Genomic DNA, 12,057 nt, shown 5'->3' with positions numbered 1-12,057 from the left:
TACTCGGCATAATGATGTATTTTCATAACTCCTTAAAGTAAAAACTGATTTGGCATAAATACAAGTGGTTAATCAATCGATTAGCGCTATAAGTTGTTGGAATTGTTCGGATATTTATATATGTTTTTGAAGCCGTTACGTTATTTGTAAGGTTAGGTTACGTTTTTGGAGTTTGATACTGCATTATTCGATGCATACTTATTATATCTTTGAATAAATAAATAATAATTAGAAGCACGTTAGTTTAATCGATGGTTATATGCTGAAAAGTGCAATTTTACATATTCTTTACACTGTTGGGGCCTGTATACGATTGAGGTTATGTTTTTCGCCGCAAACAATGATTTTCTTGTATATGCTGATCTGAGTCAAGTGCTAAAATGGCTTTTATTTTTAATTTTACTGGCTTATGGATGTTAGTAACATAATAGCTGATTCGGAGCCATTGCAAACATTAATAATGCACATAAATATGTTTATAACAATTATATTGGTCTTATTTTGCATCTTACATGTATTATAATGTCACTTACGTGTTGTTTAACCATTAACGACGCTCAGAATCGAAAAAAAATATTTTGGAATTTCGTTCAGATATTTCTTCAACTTTATTACATTAAGAGTGAGCAAGAAATGGTCTACCAAAATGGATAAAAGGAAATCGAACTTCAAAATTGATTTCATACAATGATTTATTCAATGCACAAGGAAAACATTTACGTAAGATTTTCTGTGTTAACATTCACTTAACATTTACAAATTTTTTTTGTGATTGCAAATATTTAATAGCATTTTTTAACTAATCAGTCGTTTTTACCGTATTTAAAATTACGATACCAGGAACACATTTTTTCTTTCCTATATTAATCGGAAGGAAATATCACGTGAAGGAGTTATCACGTGTATTATACTTATAAAATTTCTTAACAAACGTACAAAAATTATTTATTATTTGTAGACAACATGTATACTTAGTTAACTGAGAAAATACTAAAATAAATACAACAAAATGACTAATCTAATCTAACATGAACTAAGTTTTATAGCTTCGTAATTTTCACATGATTAATACTGATTGACCACTGATTAAATTTCTGTGAAAATTGTGTGACTAGTCATTTGTAGAGAACTAAAAGTATGAATTATTTATTTATGATCATTAAGTAAAAAATAACCCAAGACTGGTTTACTTAAATGGTTGCCAGTTGAACTTTCAAAACATAACATTTTCCTCATTGAATCTACTGAAATAGGTCGTATGGTAGATGGGAGACGAAGAAGTTCAATAGCAAAAGTAGTTAACTGCTTGGTATTTTTACCATCTTTTTTTGCAGCGTACCAAAACTGAAATATATCATAGTCTTCAGAGTCAGAAAAAAGAAGTTCAAAAATATCTTTTTTTTCTTCGTAGTTGGACCAGCTCTCATGAGGATCATCATCAGTATCCTCAGGACTTACATGTAATGCTTTATAAAGATAGGCGCTCATTTTTTGGTGGAGCTCCTGTTTACAAACAAACTTACGACCCATAAAGTTGTGATTAAAAAAATTAGCTGAAAGGGCAACAGCATTGAGAAATAATGAAAGACTAGTTTTACACACACTTACACTATGGGATAAACCCTGTTCCACAAGAGATAAAATATCTTCTGTGCTTTCGGATAAACTATAAAAACCAGTGTTGCACTTATTCTTTATATCTTCTAAACGCTCATGAATTTCTTCATGACCAAGTACTGAAGTGTCAATGCGCTGAAGACAATCAGATATAATCACAGAAACAGTACGAATAATTCGGTAGTCTTGATTATCAATGACAATGCGGTCGAGAAAATCCAAGGAACTTTCAAGTAAGACATACTTTATTGTTGATGAATAAATGTCACTGGCAATTTTTATACTACCATAGACAAACTTGTTCAACGATGTGGTTTCAGTACCATCTGAAGCACACTCCTTAACATCCAAAAAGAAATATTCATTTTGTTTTATAATGAAACTTACTACCAAGTAAGACAATCCGTTCAGTATCGTTTGTACACCTATGATTATTGAGGTAGACAGTTTTTTTCTTTGACCATACATTTCATTAAAAACTTGGTGAAGAATCATCGTTCTGAAGTCTTCCTCAGAAGGCACTGGGTAAGACTTGTCAAAAGTAAGAAGCATTTCCTCAAAACATGGTTGTGAGAAGAAATCGAAGGAAAGATTTGCTAGCAATGATAGTTTTAGCAGAGCTCGATCTTTCTCTGCTTTTCTCAAGCAATTTTTAGATGTGTCTATGGATTCCACTGATCGCCTCGGCAAAAAAAAGCAAGAAACGTAATTAAGTTTTAAATGATCTTTTTAACTATGAATAATAAACACTAAAGAAAAACGGCTGAACATAAAAAATGTGAATGGCAATATACTAATTTATCGTTGTTCAATAGGAAGAGTGCTGTGTTCGAGTGCGTACTTACAGCAGTGCCTGCAGCCCTTGCTGCTACCTGAGTTCGATTATTTACAGAAGCTTCTTGCCCAGGAGAATAAGGAATCATATTGTCGAACACCTCTGCTAAAGGAACAGATGGTCTTACTTGACCATCAGAAGGTGGTTGACGAGGTCTTTCTGTCTCCTCAACTTCACTTGAATCCATCGTGTTAACATTTTCAGTATCTTGATCACACTTATTTCTAGAATTTGTATTGTTCTCATGACAATTAAAAGAAGAATTGGCTAGACAGGATTATGGTTGGAAAATAAAATTATTACCTGTGACCAAACAATCTTTCTTTGCTAAATTTTTTTAATCGCTTCAGACAGATGTTGCATTCAGCAGCTTCAATGACATTTGAGTTATTCCTTATAGGACGAAACCCCAACTTCCATCCGTCGTGTAATGGCTTCCCTATTTAAAACAACTAAAATACTCTCAAAATCTTGCAGGAATCTATTGGGTATAATATAGTTCATATAAGCAATAATCTACATTTATGACTAGTTTCCTGAGAGATCACATAAAATTTTCTCCATTAAAAAAAATCTATAATTTGTTGATAATTTGTTGATGGATACCAATTTAAAATATTTACATAACTGATGTACTATAGTGACTGTGAATGATTAACTAATATGATCAACATATAAAAAAAAATAAAAATGTAGGCACGGTAGTAACCTTACATTTCATTAAGCCATCAACAACAAACTTTGAGGAAATACAAACATAACTGAAATATGTATAAAATTTGACTTCTTGTAAAGATTTAATCAACTAAAATATTGTTAGAGTATTTTACAACAGACTGTCAATAATAATCATCAGTTATATTTATAATATACGACACGTTGATAATAGTCATGCAAATAACACTAGTACAGCATTTTTAAAAGAAAAAAACAATAACGAGGTGTGTGTTATTTACCCACTACAAAAACGTGATGATCACTTTAAAAATAATTTCATTAAAAACTTTTTTTAGTCATGTTCGGACTCTCACACAGCTAGCTTTCGTCGTGGCCATTTCACACGCTAGTGGCCGTCCATTCGTTCTGTCCAGTCCATCGGTCCAGTCCATTAACATCCCTTCACTGCATACGCATAGCGTTGTTTCAGTTGTTTGTTCTGTACGTGATTCTACACTCGTAGTCTATGGCCAAATATCATGGAATTAGTATTAATGTGGCTTCAGGTAAATTCCGCTCATGTCGCTAGCTTCGTTCTCTCAGTACGTACTCTACACTCTACACTCCCGTTCTATTTCACAATTCGACCATATATAGATTACGAAGGCAGAATCAAAGAAAAACAACGCTGCGAGTGAACAGTGAATGTAGTGTATAACAGCTACTGCGCAGAATTCACTGAATTGCCTAGTCTTGGCACGACAGCACAACCATCGCTTGCCATTAACTGGTGTCCTTTGGCAGTAACACTAGTCACTTATAACCGTATAATAGTATAATCATTGATTTTGTAACTGAACAAATAAATTTTCTGTTCTTTAATTAAGTCAAAAAGTGAGCTTTTTCTCTGCTATGCATTTTCCATTGTAAGATTTGTGAGTAAAAAAAATTTGAAGCATTCGTACGCTTGAATACTTTATTATACGTAGGTGAGTGTATAAAACTTTTAGGATTATAAATAATTGTACAACTATTCTCGTATCTCTTAACCTATACAACACACTTATTTTTATTCAGATTAAAATGAATGTTCCTCGTAAGAGATTAAGTGGTTCGCAATATAGACAGAATGCGAAAGAGAGGTTAAGGCGAGAGGAACAGATTGTAGCTAAGACACCTAAGTTAGATTATTTTATACGTAGCAATAATACGTCTGAAGAAACGAATCCTCAAATTAACATTAATCACAAGTCTCAATCTTTCGTTGAATTACAAGCAACCGTCTCTGGAGAGATTGTAGGTCATTCTACTGGCAAGTATAAAGGATTGTAGTGGGTTTTAGGTTGTTCATTCATGACGAGAAGTGAACATCAGTATACACTGATAGAAAAGTACAGTGTGATTGGCAGTGCTGCCGCTCTGACTGTAGCGGCCCAAGTAGGCACCTAAAAGATATGTCTACTATAGAACTAGAAAGCCAAGTAGATACAACTTGGCTGCCCCAGGCAAACGAGACAGTCAAAAACCAATACAGTCACATTTGCTGAGCACTTCTCAAGTTCTCAGTATAATCTACAGATCTACTTGGCTCTCCAGTAGACCTAGCTTTTAGGTGCCTACTTGGGCCGCTACAGTCAGAGCGGCAGCACTGCCAAGCTAACCCTACTGTATTTTTCTATCAGTGTAGAATACGGAAATCAGACACAGCTTTCATGCATTTCTATTTAATTAAAATTACCAAAAGGTTATTATTTCAGATTTACAGGATGTAATTCTTTGAGTGAATCGCCTATTCCAAACATATCTAACAGTTGCTTACTATCAGAATCAGAAGAATTAAATTCAACAGTCAAAGCGGGTGATTCTTTAGCAAAATCATTAAATCAACAGACATCTATTTTTATTGAAGATCCTTTTTATTGGGAATCCTCGTTGACCCGTTCGAGTCATCTAGAGTGATCTACACAGCCAGTGCACATTTGAAAATATAAAATATTATAAGCTGTCTTACTTAAATGGGTCTGCCTCGCGGTTTGCGTCGGTAAATAGTTAGTAATACGTATTTATAGTAAAAACGCCCCGGATTTGCACCTAAGTCATAGATACTTTTCGAATCTTCGTGATCAATTACATCCATCCTCAAAATCACAACCGAAACGGTTATTCTCACGAAAATTTGCGGCCAACTCTCGGTCTATAAGCCAAGCATGGCGTACTTGGTATACTTATTTCAGGGGCGTAGCCATAATTTTTTTCGGGGGTGGGGGTAATAATTTGTGTATGGATATACACACACATATATGTATTTTTCGCTACGCCCCTGCTGACTCAGTGCTGAGTATACTATTTTAATGTACCTCCGCACACTAACGTGACTTAATCTATACGATATACCGTGTGCAGGAGTGGTATTGCGTAACTTTGCCTGCTTCTTGGTAAGGATTTGCACAAACTTTTTTTCATCTCAAAGGTATTTTCAGACGTCTTTACGATGAAAATTAGTTTGTCCAGAACTGCATGTAGAAGCTAGCAAAGTTACGCAATACCACCCCTGGCGGCTATAAGGGCTCATGAGAGCGAGAGATGGAAAGCATACTTTCCTCTTTTTCCTCTCTGATACGCATATAGACTCATGATCGCCGGCATATACACAATATACAGTGTAAATGAACACCTACACGTGAAAACAGACATAGTATCTATGCATAAAAACTTGCTAGAACATAATATATTTTCATGATTTATAATGATTTTCGCCTTGGCAACATGAAAAACATTTAAACAAATAAAATAAAAATCATGAAACTTAAATAACATAAAAATCGAACTAAAAATTACTTATTATATGACACAGAGTGAAGTTTCAAAAATTTCCAGGATCAAAAGAAAAATTCCAGGAGTTTTCAAGGATTCCAGGAGGTAAAATTAAATTCCAGGAGTTTTCCAGGATTTCCAGGTTTTCCAGGATCTGTACGAACCCTGGGAACGGTCAGCTTGGCTTGCACTGAGCCTAAAAAGTGTTAATCAAATTATTTATCAAATCATTGTTTATCGCTAAAACATGCACCTGGTAAATTTTTAGGAAGGGAACAGCTTTAGCTTCTTAGATATAGGAGGTAGAAGATATTGAAATATTACTAATGACCGTATGAATCAGGTTTACAGTGAGTCTCACAAAATAAAAAGTGTTTTCGCGTAGACTTGTATTGTTGATTATCATTTTGTTATTCTATAATGGCCAGTGAGCGCATTGGATCACTGGGTAATATGCGCTTGTGTTATTGTTTAACATTTTATTATTTAAGAGAGAAGACAGTCAGCGCTCAGGGTCATGATGTGTTAGGTGCGGGTGGTTTAATTTAACATTTTATTATTAAATAGAGTGGCCAGTAAGCGCCTTAAGTCACTGGGTAATAGGCGCTTATGTTACTGTATAACATTATGTTATTTAATAGTGTGGCCAGTAATCGTACCAGGTCATTAGGTAAGCAGCGCTTACATTTCTATAAGAACGGCCTATAAGTACCCTAGGTCACTGGTATAGGAGCTTCTGGTATCAATTAACATTTTATTATTTTATAGAGTGGCTAGTCAGCGCCCAAGGTTATCAGGTCATGAGCACTTGTGTTATTATTCAACATTTCATTATAACCTAGAGTACCCTATCAAAAACTTCAATGCTGAATCAATGCTATATGAATCAACATTGATTTTAGCGTTAAATCAACGCTGAACCAACCATGAATGACGGAACACTGAAATCAGTCGTAATTTACATTGTTGATTCAACACTGATTCAACGCTGAATCAGCGTTGATTTAGCGTCAATCAAAACGTTAAAATTAAATTTTAAAAAATTACAAAGTAGTATAGTAACATTTGGGGCAGATATATTGACGTTTATGGAGGTACTGTCCGTATGGTAACACCAAAACAGGGGGGTTCAGTTATTTGATGTTAAACTGTATTGAATACGCATTATATTTTTTTTATTATTAAATTAACGTTTAAATCAACACTGATTCAACGCTGATTCAATGTTGAATCAATGCTCAGGTGAGATCTTATGCCAAATTCTCATATGAGATATCAAGTGAGATTTTTAAAAGAAAAATAAAAAAAAAAATTCGTGCAACGATTATAATTTATGCATTAATAGAATGATTACCTAAAATACCAACAGTTATAGGAAAAAAAAAAGTTCGGCTAATGGGACATGATCTCGAGCCCCCAATTTATTAGGCAAGCACCTTACCGCTCGGCCAGAGTGGATGAGATACTAGGCTGACAATTTACACGTCTATATGAAGTGTAAGTACCGTGTGTTATTGTTTTTCTTATTCACAACTGAATCATACAATTATTAATAGATATAATTTTTCCCAATCTTAGTTCTGATAGTTAACCAACTAGATAATAATCAGGAACAGGGGGACTTAATGTATTTCAAATAAATTATTTTTAAAAAATCCGAATTGCTTGCGTGTATATTATCTTATTTTGAAAAAACACTTATAAAAGTTGGAAATCCTTAAAGCTATTCATGTTATTCCAACTTTTCAAAGCTTACTCTACTTCGTAAATAATTACAGATAAAGTCATCACTGGAAATTTGTTGATACAATTCATGTTTAGTGAGTGAAATGTAATTGTTTTCCGAAAACGCAAAAAACGTTTAACCTACGTTCCAAAACATTTCAAAAACCTAAAGTTTCGTATAAACAATTGCACCTAAATTATAACACATGTATTGTATTAAAAAATTTACAGTAATAACTCTATCTGAAATTCTTCAAGGAGTATAATAAGTTTGAAAAGTTGAAATAACATGAATAGCTTTAAGGATTTCCAACTTTTAGAAGTGTTTTTTCAAAATGAGATAATATACAAGCAAGCAAATTGGTTTTTTTAAAAATAATTTATTTACAACACATCAAGTCTCCCTGTTTCATATTGTAGTTTTTCTTTATTAATACATTTAAATAAGCATTTGTAATAATTATTAAAAACTTATGCCTTACTTGGATATAAAGCCCCCTAAAGAGTAACTTTAAGAGAATAAAAAATATTGTTTGTGAAGAAAATAATGTTCCTGAATATTTTTTAGTTGGTTAACTATCAGAATTAAGATTGGGAAAAATTATATCTATTAATAATTGTATGATTCAATTGTGAATAAGAAAAACAATAACACACGGTACTTACACTTTATATGGACGTAAATTATCGGGGTAGTATCTCATATATCCACTCTGGCCGAGCGGTAAGATGTTTGCCTGATAATCTGGAAGCTCGAAATCATGTCCTATTTTAGCCGAACTTTTTTTTCTTGTAACTGTTGGTATTTTAGGTCATCATTCTATTTATGTATAAATTATAATCGTTGCACAAAATTTTTTTATTTATTTTTCTTTCAGAAATCACACCTGATATCTCAGATAAGAATTTGGCATAAGATCTCACCTGAGATCTCACATGGTGAGAAATCACATGGGACATCAGATGAGATCTCGGGTGAGATTTGTCAGGAGGGCAGTAAGCGCCTTGAGTCATCAGGTAATAGGCGCTTGTGTTATTAATTGATATTTTATTATTCAAGGAAGTTTGGGAGTATCATTCACAGAGGCGTGGAATATAGGGAGTCCCCTCTGCCCGTGCAGCTGGGCGCCCTTTACCGCGTACCTCCTCTTTCACTCTAGTAACTTGAAACTGTACGACTGTTACTGCTTATATTTTTGAAAAATGCCTGGCAAGATTTGATTTTTTTTGCCGCGCAACTTCCTTTAGTTTCAAAATATCTATAAAGACATTTTTTTTTACTCCAACACATTTAGGGTATACCTTAATTTTAATTAAAAGACCAACCTTAACTTGCTCTCTCATAAGCGGCCGTGTTGAACGGTCAATATTTCATTATTTTTTTCTCGAAAATTTCCCTTGGTGAAAAATCTGAAAAAATTTTTGTGAACCCCTTATATGCTCAAATATGCCATACATTTTTTGTTGGCACGTTTCTCCATTTTTAACTTTTCTCCCAAACCTCCTTAATAAAGTGGCCAGTAATCACCCCAGGTCACCAGGTAATAGGCGCCAGGTTTCTATTTACCATTTTGTTATTAAATTGAAGGGCTAGTAAGTTCCCAAAGTCTCTAGGTAATAGCTCAGTAAAAAATTTATAGCTTTTAATTTTCCTACAATTTATAGCTATGATTATAGCTATAACTATCTATAAAACAGCTATAATAATGTATAAAATTCAGCTATAAATATAGCTATAAACTACAGCTGTAAATTTTTCACAAATAATGAATAAAAATTAGTTTAAAATCAGATTTTTTCAACATATATCGATCAGTACAGATGGTATCATCCGTATGATAACAGTAAAACTAGGGGCCTGAAGTATTTTTTGAATAAGTAGAAAAAAAAAACAAGAAATCATATACAATTTCAAGTTTTTTAAAAATTGTTTGAAAATACTTTAGGCCCTCTGTTTTACTGTTATCACACGGATGATACCGTGAATACTGATCGATATATGTTGAAAAAATCTGATTTTAAACTAATTTTTATTCAAAATTTGTGAAAAGATTACAGCTGTAATTTATAGCTATATTTATAGCTGAATTTTGTACATTATTATAGCTGTTTTATAGGTAGTTATAGCTATAATTATAGCTATAATTTATAGGTATAATTATAGCTATAAATTTTTAACTGAGAGGTGCTTGTATTACTGTACAACGTTTTATTATTTAATAGAGTTGTGTAACTATTTGAGAATTTATTATTTAATGAAGCGGCCAGTAAACGCCTGTGGTGAGCAGGTAATAGGCGCTTGTGTTTCTATTGAACATTTTATTATTAAATAGAACGGCGAGTAAGCGCCTTAAGTCTCTAGGTAATAGGTGATTCTGTTTTATTTAGAATTTTATTATTACATAGAGAGGCTAGCGAGCCTTCAAGGTCACGATGTTATGGGCAATTAAGTTATTAAAGAATATTTTATTATCTGATAGAACGGCCATTAAGCGCCTCAGATCACTGGGTTATAGGAGCTCCTCTTGTTAATTCACATTTTATTATTTCATAGAGTGGCTAGAAAGCGCTCAAAGACATCAGTTGACAGGTATTTGTGTAATTATTCGACATTTTATTATTAATTAGAGTAGCCAGTAAAAGCCCTTGATCTGGTGATAAGCGCTTGTGTTATTATTTAACACATTATTTTTAAATAGAGTGGCCAGCTAACGCCTTGGGTCCTCATCAGTGCCGGATTAAGGCATACGGCGAGTACGCCTAGGCGTTGGGCGGCAAGCTTCTAGGGGCGGCAGGCGGCAGCTACTATGTGATAAGAAATTTTTTTTTAGAATCTTGGCAATATTTTTGGTATTTAAATTTGCCACCCCTGTGAACCTATTTTCATTATTTATCAAAGGATAGTAATTTAAAAGTTATAACAGACCAAAATACTTATATTACAAAAAATAAAACACTATATTTCTTACAAAAGTATAAGTAATACAACTACTTTTTAAGTTAAAACATACGTTTACGTGCTTTTTTGGTTGCAAATTTATCAATCAAATCGTCATAATTCATTTGCTGATTCAGCTCTGCTTCTATACATAATAAGGCTAACGAGCTTAATCGGTCTGCACTTTGGGTCGTTCGCAAATAATTTTTAACACGTCGTAAGACGGAAAACGATCTTTCACTGGAACAGTTTGAGACTATCATGCATAAGACCGTGCAAAGTGCGATGTAAATATTAGGATAAATGTTGAAATAATCATTCTTACAAATTAACGAACACAAATTTAAAGCTGTAGGATTTTCAATTTCTATAGATAATAAATAAGCTCGAAAATGACAACATTCCACGTATAACGAGTCTTCCAAATCTTCAGGATATAAAGATATAAGATAATCTACCTTTTTTTATTTCTGGGAGCTCTAAGTTATGTAAATTTGTTAAAAACATAAATCTATCATTTATTTTTGTATAAGCCTCACTTCTAATTTTTAAATCCGATCTCAATAAATCTAAAATAACATAAAGAACATTAATGCGCATATCATCACTTGCAGATAACAGAGGTTCAACAAAGTCATTTCGTTCTTTGAAAGGAAGCTTGCGTTTCCTCTGTCTCGATTTTTCAGCTTTATATTGATTGATACCACTTTTTTTAATTGCTAAATTTTCATCGTATGGAAACATTTCGCGCATCTCAGTAACAAATTGAACTAGAGATTCGTACAGTTGAACCACTGTTGATAATTCTGCTGATTCAAGCTGTAAAGTTTGACTTACAGCATTAAAGTGATGAAAAATGTCGTTCCATACTAATGCAATAAAGTAAGTGTCTAACGAGTTTAAGGACTTAAATATACCGTAGGCTTCGGCTCTTACTTCAGGTTTTTCATTTTTGCTTTGGGGAATCTCTTGCAAAGCGGATAATATTTCTGGGAACCCTTCAAATAAACTTTTACATGCATCATGCCTCGCCGACCAACGAGTTTTTGGAGGTTTTTTACAGTCGACTTAGACAATAACTTGTTTTGTAATATCTCCCTGCACCTGTGAGTTGATGCGGAAAAAAATGCGTACAAGCTTTGCAAGCTACGAAAAAAATTTGCAGCTGCAGGACAATTTTCAACAGCACATGTACCAACAAGATTTAAAGAATGAGCTGAGCATGGTACACACACAGCAAGAGGATTCACTTGTTTGATTCGAGCTTGGAGTCCAGAATAAACTCCCGACATGTTGCTAGCATTATCATATGACTGACCCCTGCAGTTTTTAATATCTAAGCCTAGCTCTTTAATAATATCAAAAACAGTTTGAGGAAGCCCTTCGGATTTGTGTCCGCTATTGGGAATAAATTCAATGAATCATTCAACGGGAGCACCTGAAGTATTTACGTGTCTTATTATAAAAGTAA

At 33.4% G+C, this 12,057-nt stretch overlaps 1 protein-coding gene across 3 annotated transcripts; it reads right to left on the bottom strand.

The window, feature by feature from the left end:
- Positions 1-760: 760 nt before the first annotated feature.
- On the bottom strand, positions 761-3,471 carry LOC149375492 (uncharacterized). Of its 3 annotated transcripts, none has more exons than XR_016293693.1 (4): positions 3,409-3,471; positions 2,756-2,891; positions 2,463-2,676; positions 761-2,291 (listed from the first exon to the last, which is right to left on the bottom strand). XR_016293693.1 is itself a non-coding variant. In XM_089598478.1 (4 exons), exons 3-4 carry the CDS (start codon positions 2,167-2,169, stop codon positions 1,147-1,149), a joined length of 933 nt encoding a protein of 310 aa, XP_089454604.1. In that variant the 5' UTR covers positions 2,170-2,676; positions 2,756-2,891; positions 3,409-3,471; the 3' UTR covers positions 761-1,146. The 3 variants fall into 3 exon arrangements, 1 of the variants encoding a protein (XP_089454604.1); XM_089598478.1 differs by having other exon boundaries at positions 761-1,518; positions 1,609-2,676; XR_016293692.1 differs by having other exon boundaries at positions 761-2,676; positions 2,756-2,904.
- Positions 3,472-12,057: the final 8,586 nt, after the last annotated feature.

Source organism: Copidosoma floridanum, unplaced genomic scaffold, assembly GCF_036245765.1.
Source record: "Copidosoma floridanum isolate Cflo_tuat_1 unplaced genomic scaffold, Cflo_Japanese_pri ptg000006l, whole genome shotgun sequence".
NCBI classification, from domain to species: domain Eukaryota; kingdom Metazoa; phylum Arthropoda; class Insecta; order Hymenoptera; family Encyrtidae; genus Copidosoma; species Copidosoma floridanum.
The sequence above is the reverse complement of the archived record's forward strand: the minus strand, read 5'-3'. Positions and strand labels throughout refer to the sequence as shown.

Coding starts and splice junctions, on each gene's coding strand:
- LOC149375492 (XM_089598478.1), bottom strand. CDS start 2,169: ATGCTTCTTACTTTTGACAAGTCTTACCCAGTGCCTTCTGAGGAAGAC. Junction 1,519..1,608: donor AACAGGGTTTATCCCATAGT/GTAAGTGTGTGT, acceptor ATGGGTCGTAAG/TTTGTTTGTAAACAGGAGCT.